Below are 18,710 nucleotides of genomic sequence, written 5' to 3'. Positions count from 1 at the left end.
TCCAATTTCTTGCTCTTTCTATTCTCCTTCCGGCTCCTTACACTACCCTTGTTTTTTCTGGATTCTTGTTGTTCTGACTGGTTGTTTTTTGCTTCCTTAAGTTCCAAATCATTGATTTGCTTCTCAGCTTCATCCATGCTGTTGATTCTTTGTCAATTGTTCTTTATATTCATTAGTGTACTCTATGTTTCTGCCTGGATATTTTTTTTTTTAAAGATCCTTAGTGAAGTACTCATTAAGTTCCTTGAGCATCCTTATAACCAGTGTTTTGAACTTTGCCTCTCATAAATTGCTTATCTCCTTTTTGTTAAATTCTTTTTCTGGAGTTTTGATCTATTCTTTCATTTGGGCCATGTTTCTTTGTCTCTTATTTTGGCAGGCTCCCTGTGTTTGTTTCTATGTATTATTTAGAGCTGCTTTGACTCTGTGTCTTGGTACTGTGGCCTAATGTAGTAGGTGTCCTATAGGGTCACAGCCTATAGTGGCACAGCCTCCTCTCTCACCCAAACAGGGTGCTCAAGGTGCACTCTCTGTGTTGGCTGAGTAACCCCCCTCTTGTAGTTGAAACTTGACTGCTGTTGACAGGTCAACAGCAGGGATTTTCCCAGGCCAGTCAGCTGCAAGGACTGGGTATGACCACTGGCCATCAAACTCTGCCCTCCATGGAGGATCAGCTGTGCAGGGGCAGGGTGGTGGTGCTCCAACATGGTCTACAGCTGTCCCCTGGGTTCAGAGGCTCTGGGATTTCTTTAATGGTATTGGCCAGGGTCAACTGCCACCTGTGTGTTGCTTGGGCCCACCTGCATAAGCTATAAAGCAACCTGCAGATGGCTGCTACTTGTCCTGGGCTTGAGGCCCCAGGTAAGGCCAAACTGTGATCCAAAGCTGGCTGCTGCTAGTGCAGGTCCTGGGGCTGTTTAGCCAGAGGTATGGGGCACAAGGGCTCACTGAGGCCTGCTGTTGCTTGTTTGAGAGAATTTAGCAAGTTGTGAAGAATGAGCCAAGACCAGACATTCATATGGAAAAGCCATTATTAACAGCTTGGTTGCTCTGATAAATTGGGTGGGGCAGCACTTCCTCTGATCTCCACAGCAGGGCAACAATGTTAGCCAGGTTGCTGGATCTCAGATATGGCCCCCGCCTACTGGATCTGTGTGGGGAGGGCTCAGAAGAGGAACAATGGTCTCAGACTGCCTTTCTGTCAAAGCTGTCCCCTGGCTCTTGCTCTGATGCCATATACTTCAGTTCCTCCCCATATGTTGCTAGCGACTTTCAAGTTGCCACCCTACTGCTGGAGCTCAGACACGGTGAGTCTGAGTAAATCTGTGTATGGACCCTTCAAGAGGAAATGCTTGGGATTCTAGTAGTTACTTTCACCAACTCCAACGCTGATGTTTTTTACAGCCACATGTTATGGGGGGTTATCTTCCTGGCACTGGAAGCCTGGGGTAGGGGGCCTGGTGTGGTGCTGGGATTCCTTACTCCCAAGATTCTTTCCCAAAGTTTTATCCATGGCACATGAGTATGGGACCAGCCCGTTCTGTGTCTCTGCATCTCCTACCAGGATGGATGTGGTTTCTTTACTCCGTAGTTTAGACTTTCATCCAACTTGGTTTCTGACAGTTCTTAGTGATGGTTGTTCCATAGTTTAGATGTAATTTTGATGTGGTTGTGTGAGGAGGTGAGCTGTGTTTGCGTACTCCTCCATCTTGACCAGGAGTCTGTCTACTCTTGAGCCATTACTCTTAAACTAAATGTTTAGTTGGCTAAACATTTAAACCTCTCTACACACTGATTCTTAAGCATCCATGGTGAAATGAAGACTGAGGATAATAACAATAACTAATATGAAATTTAACACTTCCTTCATTTGGATTAATGGTGAGTTGTTTTGCAGATTAAGGCACTTAGAATTTGCTATGTGACTTTACATAAAAACTCCTTGTGTATTACAGATATTAACCAATCCTATAAAATGTTATAATTTTTCATTGTTGTTAATTTTGCCATTTTGTTTTAAATAATAGCTTTATTGACATAAAGCTATAATTCACAAACCATAACAATCACCCTTCTAAAATATACAGTTTAGTGAGTTTTAGTATGTACCCTATCACCACCATCTAATTTCAGAACATTTTCATCACTCCAGAAATAAACCTAAGACACACAGTAGTCATTCCCCATTCCCCCAGACCCAACATCCCCCAGTTCCACTAATCTTCTGTTTCTACAGAGTAATCTGTTCTGACAGTTCATGTAAATGCATGAATGTACATAAAATATACATACAAAATATAATATTATGCAACTGGCTTCTTCCACTTAGCATGATATTTTCAGGGTTCATCTATGCTATAACATGTCAGTACTTAGTTTCTTTTATGGCTAAATATTATTCCATTGTGTAGAATACCAGTTTTTTAAATCCATTTATTGGAGGATAGACATGTGGGTCATTTCTACTTTATTTACTACTATTATGAATAATGCCATAGTGAATATTTGTGTATAAGTTTTTAATGTGAACATGTATTTTCATTTGTTTTGAGGATACAGCTAAAAGTGTAATTTCTGGCTCACTCTATTATATGGTAATTTTATGTTTAACATGTTTTAGGAACTGCCTTATGGTTTTCCAGAGTGGCAGCACCATTTAAAAATCTCACCAGCAATGTATCAGGTGCTTCTGGTTTTTTAATACATTAACACATTATGTAGTCAAATAAAGCAACATTTATCTTTAAAAGAATTTGTTGTATTACTATCACATGATGAAACAAGGTGATTTCAACCCAGTTCTTTTGACTCAAAAGTCTGAGCACCTGAAATTGTCAGAATGTTCTACAAATTCAATGTTTCCACCTCCTCACCCAAACTCCCGCAAATCATAGTCTCCTCTCATTTGTTCACTACCTCTTCGCTTCTGCTAACAATCTGCAGGCAACCTGCTCCCCTCTTTCATCAAGATGCCATTCTCTCCTGACTACCTGTTCACACTTACTAGCATTCCTTCTCAGCCTTCTTCAAATTCGCCTTCTTTCTTCATTGACTCATACATGTCCTTTAACTTTTGGTAAAGTTCTCCAGGAAAATGGAACTCATTCACAGGGAGTCAGTTCCACCTACATGAATGAATGAATGAATGAGTGTGTGTGTGTGTGTGTGTGTGTACTTTCCAGCAGAAGTAAGGCCTGCCTCAGTGTGGTTGGTAGGGTAATAATATGGGTATAATAATTTATAGTTTTAATTTGAACTTTCACCTAAAATGTCATATGTATGCTTGAGTGTGATATTGTTATGTCACAGAATTACATGCTTATGATCTTGTAACAAAATATTTTGTAATAAAATAGGTGCATTATTTTTATCAGACTATTGTGTGTGTGTGTGTGTGTGTGTGTGTGTATCTCCCAACTCTCACTTCACTGCCATGTGCATGTGTTTCACAGTCTACTCACATCTCTGCTGGGATGACCTGCAGCAACACCATGCATTATTTTAAACTGGTTATCGTCATCTGTCCCTTCTCCTATTTATACTCTATACCTAAGCACACAAAAATCCTAATTTGTTGCCAAGGTTAAAGTATACAGAACCATCCCCTACTCTTCCTTCTCCCTCACCCATCACAAATTTTCTCTAAGTCCTGTTTTGTATTCCTCCTCAGGAAAGCTGATATCTATCCCCTTTTCTACAGTTGCGTAACCATTGCCTTAGTTTAGACTTTCACCAGTCCTAACCTGGTCACCTCCCTGTTTTGGAATTTAGCCCATTCTACCTCCCACAATGACAAGAGAGTGATCTTCTAATGCAAAAATCAGATTACATTTTTTCATTGATATAAAAGCCCTTTATAACTCATCATTTTCTTTTTTATTGTTTCTTCCATTACAGTTATCCCAATTTTTCCCTTTTGCCCCCCTCCACACAGCCCACCCCTCTTGCCTTCAGTCAATCCCCTCTCCATTGTCCTTGTCCATGAGTAATTAGTACATGTTCTTTGACTAGTCCCTTCCCCTTCCTTCCACCATTCCTCACCATCACCTCCTATAGCTATCAGTCTGTTCCATGTTTCCATGTCTCTGGTTCTATTTCTCTCGTTAGTTTCTTTTGTTCACTAGATTCCAGTTGTAAGTGAGGTCATAAGGTATTTGTCTTTCTCCAACTGGCTTATTTTACTTAGTGTAATAGTCTCCAGTTCCATCCATGTTGTTGCAAAAGGTAGGATTTCCTTCCTATCATTTTCTACAGGATAAAAAAATCCCATTTCCTTGGAATAACCATCATAGTCTTTTAATACCTTTCCTGCATTTCATTTGTTCTCTTACTACACTTCATCCTTCTATAATTTTGAAGCACTTGCAGTTCCCCATTAATGCACATTACCTCATTCATTTTGACTTTCACATATAGTGTTCCCCATGCCTGATATGTCTTCCTCCCCAAGGTACCTCCCTCCCTGACCCACTTAATGCAAATTCATTACTCAAGGCTCAGCTAAAGCATGAAATCCTCTGAAAAGTCTTCCTAACTCTCCAAATCCAATCTGAATCAGACATCCCTCTTACAGCATTGCCTTATTAATGCAATTATCACATTAAATTATGATCATTTTCCCCTTACCTTCTTTCCTCTAAATTGTAGAACATTACATACCACTTTAGAATTAAAAAAAAAGAAAGGTTGTTTTCTGCCTTTTAATCTGGAATATAGATTGGCAAAACCTTTTGGGAAGGCATTTTGACAATATCTACCAACACACAAAATGCATATGATAGCCTGATCCAGTAATTCTCTTTCACATAAGTATTCAATATGTGTATTAATAAATAATTAAAAAGTCTGTGGTAGCATGGTTTATAATAGCAAAAATGTAGAAACAATTTGTATGAGAATATATTATTACCCTGGAATACCACTCAGATATTTAAAAATGCTGACTTGGAAAGGCATATTGCTAAGTGAATTAAACCAAGTCACAGAAAAGTACTCAAGTATGATATAGTGTGTTCCTGTCAATCTCTATCTACACAGACATACATATTTTTTTAAAGATTTTATTTATTTTTAAAGAGATGGGAAGGGAGAAAGAGAAAGAGAGAAACATCAATGTGTGAGATATATCAACTGGCTGCCTCTCACAAGCCCCAACCAGAGACCTGGTCCGCAACCCAGGCATATACCCTGACTGGAAATCAAACCAGCAACCCTTTGGTTCTCAGGCAGGCACTCAACCCACTGAGTCACACCAGCCAGGGCTACACTGACATATATTTTATCTATGTAAATGCATGGGAAGGAAATGGAGAGGTTATATCAAATAGTTAACAATGATTAAATGGAATCTGAAGGAAAATACCTAAGTTTGGATCTCGACACTTTTACTAGGAATATATAGCTGTATAATCTTTGTAGGAATAAAAATGTTGATGAATATAATTATTTACAAGAAAAAGAATGAAATAACAACATCATTTTGTAGTCTACAATAGTTTAAAACAAACCAACAAATCACTTTTCAATAAAATTAAGGGTAGAAACTGAAGAAAGTGCTATCTTTCTATAAATCCTGAGTGCAATTTTCTTTTAAAGACTTTTTTGAGTAAGGAAAAAGTACTCATAAACTTGTGTTCTAGCCAAATAAATATATTTCTTAGAGAGCAAACATCAATATTATGTCAATCTGTGTTCATCAGAAAAGATCTTTCTGGAAGTTCAAACTAGAAAGCATGTATTGCCCTGGCTGGTGTAGCTCAGTGGATTGAGCGTGGACTGCAAACCAAAGCACCGCAGGTTCGATTCCCAATCAGGGCACATGCCTGGGTTGCAGGCCATGGTCCCCAGCAACCACAGACTGATGTTTTTCTCTCTCTCCCTTCCCTCTCTAAAAATAAATAAATAAAATCTTTAAAAAAAAAAGAAAGCATGTATTTATTACATATAAAGCTAATACATTTTCTAGAGGTGAAAATCTACTTTTAGAAACATCAAATTACCCCCCTCATTCTGTTTCAGTCTTTGATATTTACTCAGGTACTTTCTCTGAGTACAGGGAAAAAAAGTATGAGATCCTTTCAAACTTTAAGTACTATAGTCAATTATGTTTTAATGCGCCTGTTGGTTTAGAGTTTCTGAAGCACACGATTCTCATAGATGGGCTGGAGTTGTTGAACACAAATACAACAGAAGACAGAATGAACACACACAAACTCAAAAGAAGCACTGACACTCCACCACCCTTTTGATTCTGACATCTCACATAAATAAGCAATATGAAAACAAGCATATCTGGATGCAGGGAAAGCACAAGGATAGAGATGAGACCAAGACAGGATGACAGCCTTAATATACAGTGGTAGGACTCCTCCATGATCACGTGGAGGTCTCTTCGCTGCTTTCTCCCACCTCCCATGAAAACTTTGAACAATAATTTTTTCATCAGCTATTATCATAATGGATGTTCATTCTTTAAGACAGAGTTTAGTAAACTCTAAGGATGAATAAAATGATACTAAAAAAATGGCCTTAAACAAGCCATGAAATTTTTCAATGACTCAGTTTCCGTTTCTTTAAACTAGGAATAATATTACTTACATCTCGAAAGTTCTTGTAAACCTAATAAATGAAGCAACATATTTAAATGGCTCAGAAGAGCATTCAAATATTTAACTATACAGAAATAGGTTACTGTCAAACAAGCTCCCCAAATACAAATATTAAAAAAAAAAAACAATTAATGCAGGTATGGGTAGCAGGTTTGTAGAGAGGCTGATGTGCCAGGAATTTAGTACATGAGGAGGTGGGCTCAAAAAGAAACAAAAAATATGGGGAAAAATCTATCCCTGTCATCCATACATTCTTCAGGATAGTTTTATATAATATAATTAAAAGTGAATTATCTCTTAATCATAGAGAGATTTTTGGTGGGCCTTTAACACATTGAAAAAGCCAGTGGGACACTGTTGCAATGGAAGGTACTGAGCATTAAAGAGTGGCGTGTCAGTGGTTCTCATACTTCTCTGTGCATGAGAATCAACTAGAAGGCTGGTAAATATGCACTTTTCTAGGCCCCGGTCCCAGAGATTCTGATTCAGGAGACATGGGGTAGAGCCTGAGAATCTTACTTCTAACCTGCTCTTCTTGATGATGCTGATGCTGCTGGCAAGGATCATATTTTATGGGAGTACTGGCTTGGTTAATATGACATTCAAATTAGTTCGGTTCCTTTCAAAAAAGGAGATATGTGTGAATTATCTCACTTTTGGGCAAGTTTTAGAAACTGTACTTTGGAATAAACGGAAGGAACACTGTGATTAAACATAACATATCATTTACTAAGTGTTTATTTATATATGAAGCATTATTCTGAATAATCAGCTTTAGTATCTAATCCTTCTGGCCACCTTGTAAGGTAGATACTCTTATCCTATCCCAATTTTTTGAAAAAGAAAAGTGAGGCCCACAGAAGTGGAGCAATTTGTCCAATATTTTCTAGTCTGTGTGTTTTTCTACATTTGTATAGTTGAAAGCTTTTAAATACAGTAGAATCCATAATATCTCAAGTTGATATAATTGTATATTTATGTCATATGGGTAAGAAAAAAAGGTGAGAGATTATTCTTTGCAAGTATAAAAATTTTAGAAATATGAAAATGAGAAAGGGAGTATTTCACTGAAAAACCATAATTACTCTTTTCTATTTTACAAACATACATTAATCTTCTTTTTCAAATAGTAATCATTCTTCTCTTAAAAAAGAATGCTCAATAATTCATATAATCTGACTTTATATAATTGAAATCATCTTTTTTCTAGCCACTTCCTTTATAATTAAGGGGAACGATAGCCAAAATTCCTAGAAGACAAATTTAACTTTTATTTTAAAATCTTCTACTGATGGAAGTGCTTATGAATCAAAATTATTTTAAATATCATTTGGTTAATAGGGATCTTCTATTGAAAGATTAATGGGTAAAGATTACATACCTTGTTTTTAAAATAAACCTCAATTGGCAAAATGAAACCAGCATACCCAGATTCTTCTACTTTGTAAGGTGGATCTTTGCACACTGCAACATTAAAAAGAGAAAATAGGTGAGATGAGAATAATAAACAAAGAAACAGTTTTCTTTCCTTAAAAAATCCCATTCTACCATCTACATTATCCCCCAATTTTCACAGAACTTTACCAAGCCCCCATGTGCATCTATCTGATCTTTTACTTTATTCTCTAGAATCTGTAATAATTTCCCTATATAAAGAAAATAGTGTATGTTATTTATTGAAATCTTGATGGGGGAAGGTCACCACAGTCAACCATGATCATTAATGATTGGACCTTAGTTGCTATCACCCTGCCTAAAGCTTTAGGGAAAGTGAGAATAGCTCCTTATGACCCAAAGAATGACAGTTTCCTAAGGAAAGAACTATCTATGTTGAGTCTTTGATGTAAATCACTTCACCCCTAAACCCCTCACTTCTTGGAGATATTCTGACTTCTGTGCTAAAATGTAGCAGGATCACCCTCCTTCCTTAGAAAATCCCAAATCCACAGTCTCCCAATGTTATTGACACCCATTAAGTTATTGTCCTTCACTTCCTCCACAAAAAGAATGTTTATTGAAATATTGGTATATATACAAACACTTAAAATCTATTCACATCATAAGAATATAAGAAACAATAAGGTTTTGTATTTCTTATGAAGAAAGACTATTTAGATAAGCTTTTGGAAAATGAGAGGCAACCTAAGAAGCTAAATATAATTTCATCCCACTAAAATTTCCATTAATTCAAAATCAGCCACAAGCCAATTGGAATTACTCTAGTTAAGCCAGCATTTGGCAGTATTACAAAGAGGTAAAAATGTAATGCTGCACACCAAGGCCACACATGGTAGCCCTCATCCTCTGCAACAGGGCTCCTGCCTACCTTTTGCATCCTCCTCCTTTAGTCACCCACCAAACCCCTCATGTGGCTCATTCAAATGCATCAATTCTCAAATATGCCCAGCATTTACCAACTGTGCCTCATCCTCCTGTTATTCTTTCCATCATACCTTGATGCTATTCTTAGTATCTTCTGCTAGTTCAAACCCAATTTCTTTAGAAGGCCTTTCCAGACCACAAAGTACTATCATCTCTTCCCCTTTTACCCTCCCAAAGCATTAACTGTCTGAATCACTGGTTTGACACTCAGCAGAGTTTTTTATTACTATATATTCAGGAATCTCATCCATAATTTCCCTTGATTCCTCAAAGACCAACTCATCTATCTCAGGAACATAAATAAAGAGCGTCAAGGGCTCAGGCAAACCTGGGTGGCAATCCAGGATCCACCTCAGACTAGCCAGGCTAAGTCTAAAGTTACTCAAATTCCCTGAACCTGGGGTTCCTCTTCTGGACAGTGTAAGAATTAAACCAGATGATGTATGTAAAAGACACAGCACACAGTCTGGAACATGAAATCCTCATTAAGTGACTGAAGTGAGGCAGGAAATCTAACCTGTAAAATACCCAATTATCATATAACCTTTTCAGATAAAGGTAGAAAGGAGGCAGCAAGTAGAAAGCCCTGGATTTGACTTAGAAGACTCAAGTCCACAGCCCCAGACTAAAAATTCTCCAGACAACTTCTATTTCCCTTCACTTTAAAAGAGAGGATGCCCTGGCTGGTGTAGCTCAGTGGATTGAGTGCGGGCTTCAAACCAAAGTGTTGCAGATTCGATTCCCAGTCAGGGTACATGCCTGGGTTGCAGGCCATGATCCCCAGCAACCACACATTGATGTTCCTCCCTCTCTCTCTTTCCCCTCCCTAAAAGAGAGAGAGAGAGAGAGAGAGAGAGAGAGAGAGAGAGGGAGGATGCTATCTACGTATCTCTGAGTATGGCTGTCAAAATACAAGAAAACTACTTATATGTGTGGGAAAATTAAGTATGAGGTATTTTCACTACAGACAACTGTGATGATACACATGAAAATTGTTTACATGTTCCACAGGAACAAATACAATTATATCCCAAAGTATGCTGAAGATATGATCTTAACATTTGACTATCTCCTCAAACTGACATCAGAAGTTAATCAGGAATGATGGGCTTCACCTGACCTTACAAGTTTCTCTAATAAAATATGAAAAAGCACAAGGACTCAAGAGTGACTTCAGTCCTTCATCCACTGACCACCTGCCAACCTGTCATGAATATTCAAATACCCTGAACCTTGGGGGTTGGATGATGCTACTAAAGATGCACTGACCACCTCTGCCCTCCGCAGTTAGAAGGCTAGTATACTCACAGCCTTTCCAGGCTGTGGAGCCCCTTTTTAGAACAGCAGTCTCAGTGTCCAGGTTGTTTGGGATTAATCATACCAATGTCATCTGAAGGAAGTTTATTTTGTGGGTTACTGTACATGCCAGAGAAGTTATAGCTATTCCTTTTTGTATAATTCATTTTCTCTATTTTGTATGCAAATTGCTCCTATTATAGGAAACCGCTGTTACTGAGCATATTTTATAATGGAAAGTCTTGGTTTTTTTCCCTCCCTCTAAAGGAAATGATCTGTTATGCATTAATATTCCATAGAATTCTGGCTTTATAAGAAATTGTTTACCAATAAATACCTCAATTATTTTTAAATGGAACATGTTCATAAATAACAATGAATAACGTCTGTTGAACACCAAGTTCTTAATTAGGAGCAAACAGTATTTTATACACAATAAACACATCAGAAATTCAGTAGCAATACAGAAACAAATTTACAGTTTTGATCTGAAGAAAGTCAAATTAGGGGAAGTAGTTTGCTTGCTTATTTATTCAAGTATCTTATAACCAGAATCATTAACATGAGTTTCTAACCCAGTTTTTTAAAAACAAACAAACAAAAAACCCAGGAGTTAAAACTAAGAAAATATTTTAGCCAGTATGGATAGTACAACAGACATAAAGCAATTATTTTTAAATTAGTAGAACCACATTTGAGATCTCCTGTCACTCAATAACACCTTTTTTTATTGTTGTTCTATTACAGTTGTCCCAATTTTCCCCCACTGTCCCCCTCCCCCTGCTCCCACAGTCAATCCCCACCCTGTTGTCCATGTTCATTGGTCATTCAAAAATGTTCCTTGAATAGACCCTTCCCTTTCTTTCCCTCTTATCTCCCTTCTCCCTCCCTTCTGGTCACTGTCAGTCTGTTTCTCATTTCCATGCCTCTGGTTCTATTTTGTTTGTTTGTTTGTTTGTTTTGTTCATTTAGGTTCCTGTTATAGGTGAGATCATATGGTATTTGTCTTTTGCCACCTGACATATTTCACTTAGCATAATGCTCTCCAGTTCCATCCATGCTATCGCAAAATGTAAGAGTCTCTTTTTTCTTTCCGTCGCGTGGTCTTCCATTTCAACATATCTTCATTAAGAATTTCTTTTCAGGTTTTGTGTAGTGGCAGTATTATAGACAATGAGGTTTATCTAGGCATGATTACTGCTAATTGAGAATTCCTTTTCTATGATCATTGACCACAGTGTTACCTTTATAAATTCAAAGCATGTTAAACCCTTCAACTAATTCTTCCTCTCAATTGGTTATGAATTAGATAATCTGTAAGAGCTATGTAATATAAAAGGCCAAGTTTCAGAAGCTAGGGAAGGAATGTTCATCTTTGGAAAGTCATCAAAGATTTTTAGGTGACAATAAAATGGGAAGATTAATATTCAATCTTTAAACAATGAAAATTTATTCAGTAGAAATCACTGGAAATTCTTATCAAAATCCAGCCCAAAATCCAGCCCAGATATTACCTTTTTCAAATGTTTCCCTTATTCCTCTTCCAAGTTTCTCTGTTGCACTTCTAAGGCTGGTGGATAACATTTATTTACCTTTAAGATTTTTCAACTAGACAGAGCCCCTTGAGGTCAGCAACCCTGTCATTATTCATCTGTGACTCTGGGTACTAACACTGAGACAAATAATAGGTACTGAACAAATGTTTGCTGAATTGAATTTTTTCAAGATTCATGCCACCCTTCACTGATTTACCATTGCTGAAGAAGCTGTGTGCCAGAGCAGCCAGGAGTTGATATCAGCCCATCAAATTCTTCTCCAAACTCTCTACAATCATCATGAACTTTAAAAAATTGGTGCAGGTGATAGAAAGTGTTGCCACATATGAGTCTTCTCTTGAAAGCTGAGTACCCAATGCTAACTGGTTCTAATTCTGATAGTACCAAATTTAGGAAATTGATTTAACAAATTGGGCCAGAAGATCTCCAATGTCATTTTGAAATGAACACTATACAGCCATAAATAACATGTGCCTTCTCCTCTCCTTCCAGACATTACTACCTGTGTAGTCCAAGGCTCTAACTAGGAGACATTTTTAAAACTGTCCAAGTGAACACATGTACCATGCAGGTCTACCAGCACACAGCACCCAAAATTCATGCCTGTGAGGAACAGACCAAAGTTTCTATAAAAAATGAGTAATTAATTTTTCCCCAAAATAATTTTTCAAAAATAATAGGCATGATAAAGACCCATATATATAATATGTAGTGTGATGCCAAATAGATACATTGATCATTAACATATTTAATTTTTAATTTGAGCAAAAAATGTACACAAGAAAAGAAAAACATATGGAAGGGAAAAAGGGTCATCATTTAATTGTCATGAAATAAGACAAATTCTTACTTATTATCTGAGATTTTTAATATATTTCTTTTAGGAGAAAAAGGCTTCAAAAAAGAGCTGTGTTGGTAAAGAGAAATAAAGTACCTTAGATGACTAAATGACTTTATGCTTATGTAATAATTCCATAGACACCTACAACAAATAAATTTAATGAAAAGATCTCATTTTTTTAGCATGAAAGAAAAAGAGACTCTTCTAGACCCACAAAACCCTCATTTAAGCTTTAAAAAATATCATCAGGCAACAGTTTTCCCCCTAATCCTTAGGAAAATAGATGGTGGATTCCTCTCCAGAACCTCTCTCAGTGTGTTTGCTTAAATACTATGATTCATGTCCATCTGAATATTTTTGTTAATGACATGGCTCTGTTGCCCATTGACAATTATTGATTTTACTTTATTTACCATGCAGAGCCCTTTGGGAAGGAAACACCAAACTTTCCATGTATAAACTGGGTATTACCACTGTACTATGACAAATGTCCCTTTCAGCTTGAGCACTTTAGACTCCTTTCCTCGCAGCTTCATGTCATGAATAGTGACACATGAATAGTGAAACAGGGTGTTGCATGGCACATGACTCTGCCCCCAACTGTTCTGAGTGAGCATTTGAAGTCCAGGGCCAACATCTAGTAGTCTGAGCACCCCACTGTCACTGAACATGGATGGACAAGAACAATCAACAGTTGGGTTTTGTTTTTGTTTTATGAGCATGCATCCACACACACACATTCTATGTTGCTTCCATTTAGCCCATTTCTAAACAACAAAACAAGGTTTTCCCCCTTTGTGTAACCTCCTCATCTCCTTGAAAAGGGATTAAAGAAAACATGTAACATCAGACAACTTTTGAGTCATATTGTTGAGCTGTTTTTACCTTGCTAATTTTTTAATATAGTTCTAAAATCCTAACTGATTCCTACACAATAAAGAACAGTGATCAGGGACTCCTGGTCAAGATGGAGGCGTAGGTAGACACACTGTGCCTTCTTGCACAACCAAATTAAGGACAACAAAAATTTAGGAACAAAAAAACCCCAAAGCTGACAGAAAGTTGAACTGTACGAAAGTCCGACAACTAAGGAGTTAGACACATACATCCAGTCCGGTAGGAGGGGTGGAATTGGACAGCCGGACAGAATCGGGTGCCAGGTGGAGAGGGGTTGCAGCAAAGTCTTGCAGACCTCGGGGAATAAGGCAGAGGCTGATGGACCCCAGGCATGGAGTGGCAGCGGGCAGACCCAATAAGGCATGCAGGGCAGCTGGCTGACCAAGCAGCCCCACATTTGTGTGCAGACAAACCAGGTGAAGTTGGGGAACGAGACAGACCGAGCAGCCCAGGGCCCCAGCTCAGGGAAATAAAGCCTCAAACCACCAATTGAAAACACCTGTGGGGGTTGAGGCACAGGGAGAGAATCCCAGCCTCACAGGAGAGTTCCTTGGAGAAATCCACAGGGTTCCACAATGTATACAAGCCCACCCACCTGCAAATCAGCGCCAGAAAGGCCCAGTTTGCTTGGGGGAAGTGGCAGAAGGGACTCTCTAGGAAATCCTAGGGAGAGCAGAGCAAACACCATTGTTCCCTCTTGGACCCCTCCCCCACATACACAGTGCCACAACCCAGCAATTGGGTTGCCCCGCCCTGGCAAACACCTAAGGCTCCGCCCCTCATACGTAACAGGTGTGACAAGACAAAAAAGAAAAAAATGGCCCAAACAGAAGAACAGATCAAAGCTCCACAGCAAATACTTTTAAGTGACCAAGAGATAGCCAACCTATCAGACGCACAGTTCAAAACCATGGTAATCAGGATGCTCACAGAATTGGTTGATTTTGGCTGCAAATTAGATGAAAAAATGAAGACTACACTAAGTGAAATGAAGGAAAATGCACAGGGAACCAATAGTGATGGGAAGAAAAAAACAACCAAAGAGAAAAGAATGAAGAAACAAGAATTCAAAAAAAAAATGAGGAGAGGCTTAGGAACCTCCAGGACATCTTTAAATGTTCCAACATCCAAATTGTAGGGGTACCAGGAGGGGAAGAGGAAGAGCAACAAGTGGAAACGTTATTTGAACAAATAATAAAGGAGAATTTCCCCAATCTAGCAAATAAAATAGACTTCCAGGAAGTCCAGGAAGCTCAGAGAGTCCCAAAGAACTTGGACCCAAGGAGGAACACACCAAGGCACATTATAATTGCATTACCCAAGATTAAAATGAAGGAGAGAATCCTAGAAGCCGCAAGAGATAAGGAGACAGTTACCTACAAAGGAGTTCCCATCAGACTGTCAGCTGATTTCTTAAAAGAGACCTTCCAGGCAAGAAGGGGCTAGAAAGAAGTATTCCAAGTCATGAAAGGCAAGGACCTACATCCAAGATTGCTCTATCCAGCAAAGTTTTCATTTAGAATGGGAGGGTACATAAAGTGCTTCTCAGATAAGGTCAAGTTAAAGGAGTTCATCATCACCAAGCCCTAATTATATGAAATGTTAAAGGGACTTGTCTAAGAAAAGGAAGATAAAAAACATGTATAGTAAAAGGACAGCAAACTCACAATGATTAACAACCACACCTAAAACAAAACTAAAAACAAACTAAGCAAACAACTAGAGCAGGAGCAGAAACCAGAGAAATGGAGATCACATGGAGGGTTAGCAAACAGGGAATGGGAGGAGGAGAGAGGGGGGAAAGGTACAGAGAATAAGTAGCATAGATGGTAGGTAGAAAATAGATGGGGGAGGGTAAGAATAGTATGGGAAATGCAGAAGCTAAAGAACTTATGACACATGGGCATGAACTAAAGGGGGGGGATGTGGGTGGGAGGGGGTGTGCAGGGTGGAGAGGAATGAAGGGGGGAAAAATGGGACAACTGTAATACCTAATCAATAAAATTAAAAATAAAAGAAAAAATAATTTAAAAAAAGAACAGTGATCATACAAAATAACTGTCTAGTTATTTTGTATAGAGTTTTAAAGAAACAACTAGATACAGTTAGCTAAGTGGGCCAGATATAGAATACCACCTACCTACCTTCCTCAGGGTTCCTTGAGTGGGTCCTCAAAAAAAATACCAAATAGCAGATAGGTCTTGACTCTAGAGAGCCTTCTGCCAAAACTCCCAAACAAAATGGCAGTTTCCTTCTTATGGGTTCAACCTTTTTTCTCATTGCATCATATTAGCTAATTCTAATACACGGTGGGGCAAAAGTAGGGTTTACAGTTGTTTGTATGGAAAATAATGCAATAAATAAATAATACAAGAATAAACTATTATTTTTCTTGCATACTGACTACTGTAAGCCTTTTCCCCACCCTGTAATATATGCTACTAGTAAGTCCCACCCCTCAATTTAATTCTGTGCTTCCCAAGGGCTAGCCTCTTCTCCTGTCGGAACCCAGCAAACCCCCTCCCCCACTTATGAACTTGAGTTTAATTAATGAAATATAACTTTAGTATGAGTTTCAAAAGAAGAGACAGAACAAACCTGGAAGTTGAGAAGAAAGGCCTGGAAATCAAGCAGGTAGTATAAGCAAAGGCATTTGAAAGTAAAGCAGCATAATGGATGATCAGTCAGTAACAGTAGAAACAGAGAAAATAATGAAGAAAAAACAGATAATGTGAAGTTTATACTTATACAGACAACCTGATATTACACATACTCAGACAGTCCAGGTAGGTGATAATGGGTTACACATATAAAAGCAGGATTGTTGACTTTGAAATGTTACGGAAAACCCCTAGATTTAGAACAGGAGTTCAAGATTCCAAGTGGCTATACTGAAAAAAATCTTAATGATGACATATAAAAATGACTTCACTTGTTAGTAACTTGGAATCTTTACTTATTGAGTCAGAATATCCCTAGTCTCTCCAGAAGAAAAAAAAATATGGGTGCATTAAACTATATATATGCACATTTTTAGCTTTCTGAGGAGTTACATTAGAATTAAGCAAGGTCCATCAAGTCGTGGATAAATCAACACATTTCATCTTGTGATATTAAAATAAGACCATCTTCACAATCATTTCTTCAAGACACATATAACAAATGAGCCAACAAAATGTATAAATTGCCCAAAACTATGTAACATTATGAGTTGTTTGGAATATTAAATATAAATCCTCAAGGTTATATCTTTCACTAAAATTAATAGTGCTTACACCAACTTGCCCTAAATTCTCTCAATATAATTCAATATACAGCATTACTTCAAGTGATCAGCCTAGCAGAAATTCCAGTATACATCCAGGCTAATTTCACAGTAAAAATCTATATCTTCATAGAAAGTTCAACATAGGGACAGACTTGATTTTTTCTTAATTACTCAAATGGAAAAATTTTAGATTTCTATCATTTATTTTGCAAAGTTAAACCTTGGGCAAAATATTTTTAGAATACCCTATTTCAGAAAGTCCATCTGAAAAAGGAACATTAACTACATGGAGAAAAATAATCTTCTAGGTAACGTAACTTTGACCCTCCCAGTATTTGGGAGGAGTACTTCATGTCAGTGTGTACTACTACACTGAAAACCTACTTGACTTGAGGTGGTGAACACACAATAAAATATACAGATGATGAACATGTTATAGAATTATACACCTTGTCCTGGCAAGGTGGCTCAGTTGGTAAGAGTGCCATGCCAAAATGCTGGTCAGGGCACATACAAGAATCAACCAGTGAATGCATCAATAAGTAGAACAATAAATCAATGTTTCTCTCTTTCTCTCTCTCTTCTTCCCCACTCTCTCTAAAATCAATAAATTAAAAAATTGTGCACCTATATAATTTTATTAACCAATGTCACTCCAATAAATTTAAGTTTTTTTAAAAAGAAATAAAAAAAGGAAAAATGCACAAATTTAAAAAGCCAACATGGAAACACAGTTACTCTTTATGGCTTTTATTATTTATCATATAAAAAGCCATTTAAAAAATCCCTCTTCCTAAAACAACAACCTCATGATATTTGGAGGCAGGAGAAGCAAATAATCCATAGGACAGCCCTCTGACAACAAGGGTAAAACTTGGGAAAGTTTTACCCTTGACCCAGCCATCACTAAGACTGGTGCTGCTTTTTATTTAGAAGGGGGGAAAATGTCATCTTCATTTATAAAATTATTCTATTTTGTCATTAATATTCTTTTTTCCTCAGATATTAGCCTTACTCATTTAATCTAGCAGGCACTACATAGTCATACAGCTACAAAGATCAGATGGAGTCCAGCCCTTGAGCATGACAGTCTAGCCAGAGATGGTGTCTAAGGGCAGATTTTATTCCGGGGACTGGAGGCAGAATAATAAACACAACTGACAAGGTGCCTGTAATAATTATTAGACTTATATCTACTGTTGGGAGAAAGGGAAGGGGAGGAGGAGAGAAGAAAAAAGAACACACATGCAAGAAAATATTGAGAAAGAAAATACTAATAATAAAATTATCATTATTAGTATTAATAATTTACTAATAATAAAATCATTATTAGTGTTATAATGAAAATAAAACAGTATTGGATAACAAATGCTGCAGTGAAAATAAAGCAGGCTGACATGAGGAGAATGGGGAACTCCTTTTTATTTTAGATTAGTATTTCTTCTCTGAGAAAGTGACATTTAAGCTGAGACCTGAGAGAGAAAAGGAGCAGCGAATGTGCTGGCCAAGCAGGGAAAAGCTCTATTTTGCTTACAGAGGAAGATGTGTGAACAACCTAAAGAAAACCTGTCCTTATATTTGCCTCCAAGGCTGTTCAGCTTCTTACCTGGGTTTTCCTCTCTGAATGAGGCGAATGTCACTTCCTTGTTCCTGAAGGAAGAAGGAAGTGACATTTCCTTTTTATACCTCTTTTCCGTCCTAACTTCACCTTCTAACAACCACATAGGTTTGCCTATTACAATTTCACAATCTCATCTCTCAAATCTTAAATTCTCCCAGTGCTACAATCTTCCAAGAAAATAATTCATTTACATATATAATCTTCATTGTGATTCCTCATTATGAAGGTTTTTTTAAATAGA

The 18,710-nt window shown here is 37.6% G+C and overlaps 1 protein-coding gene across 1 annotated transcript in view; it reads right to left on the bottom strand.

Moving 5' to 3' along the window:
* Positions 1–18,710, bottom strand: part of MLLT3 (MLLT3 super elongation complex subunit) — a 273,770-nt gene that overhangs the window by 108,050 nt on the left and 147,010 nt on the right. Inside the window, 1 exon segment of the mRNA XM_028523171.2 lies at positions 7,990–8,072. Coding sequence (XP_028378972.1) covers positions 7,990–8,072 — 83 coding nt within the window.

This window comes from Phyllostomus discolor, chromosome 3 (genome assembly GCF_004126475.2).
Source record: "Phyllostomus discolor isolate MPI-MPIP mPhyDis1 chromosome 3, mPhyDis1.pri.v3, whole genome shotgun sequence".
NCBI classification, from domain to species: domain Eukaryota; kingdom Metazoa; phylum Chordata; class Mammalia; order Chiroptera; family Phyllostomidae; genus Phyllostomus; species Phyllostomus discolor.
The sequence above is the reverse complement of the archived record's forward strand: the minus strand, read 5'-3'. Positions and strand labels throughout refer to the sequence as shown.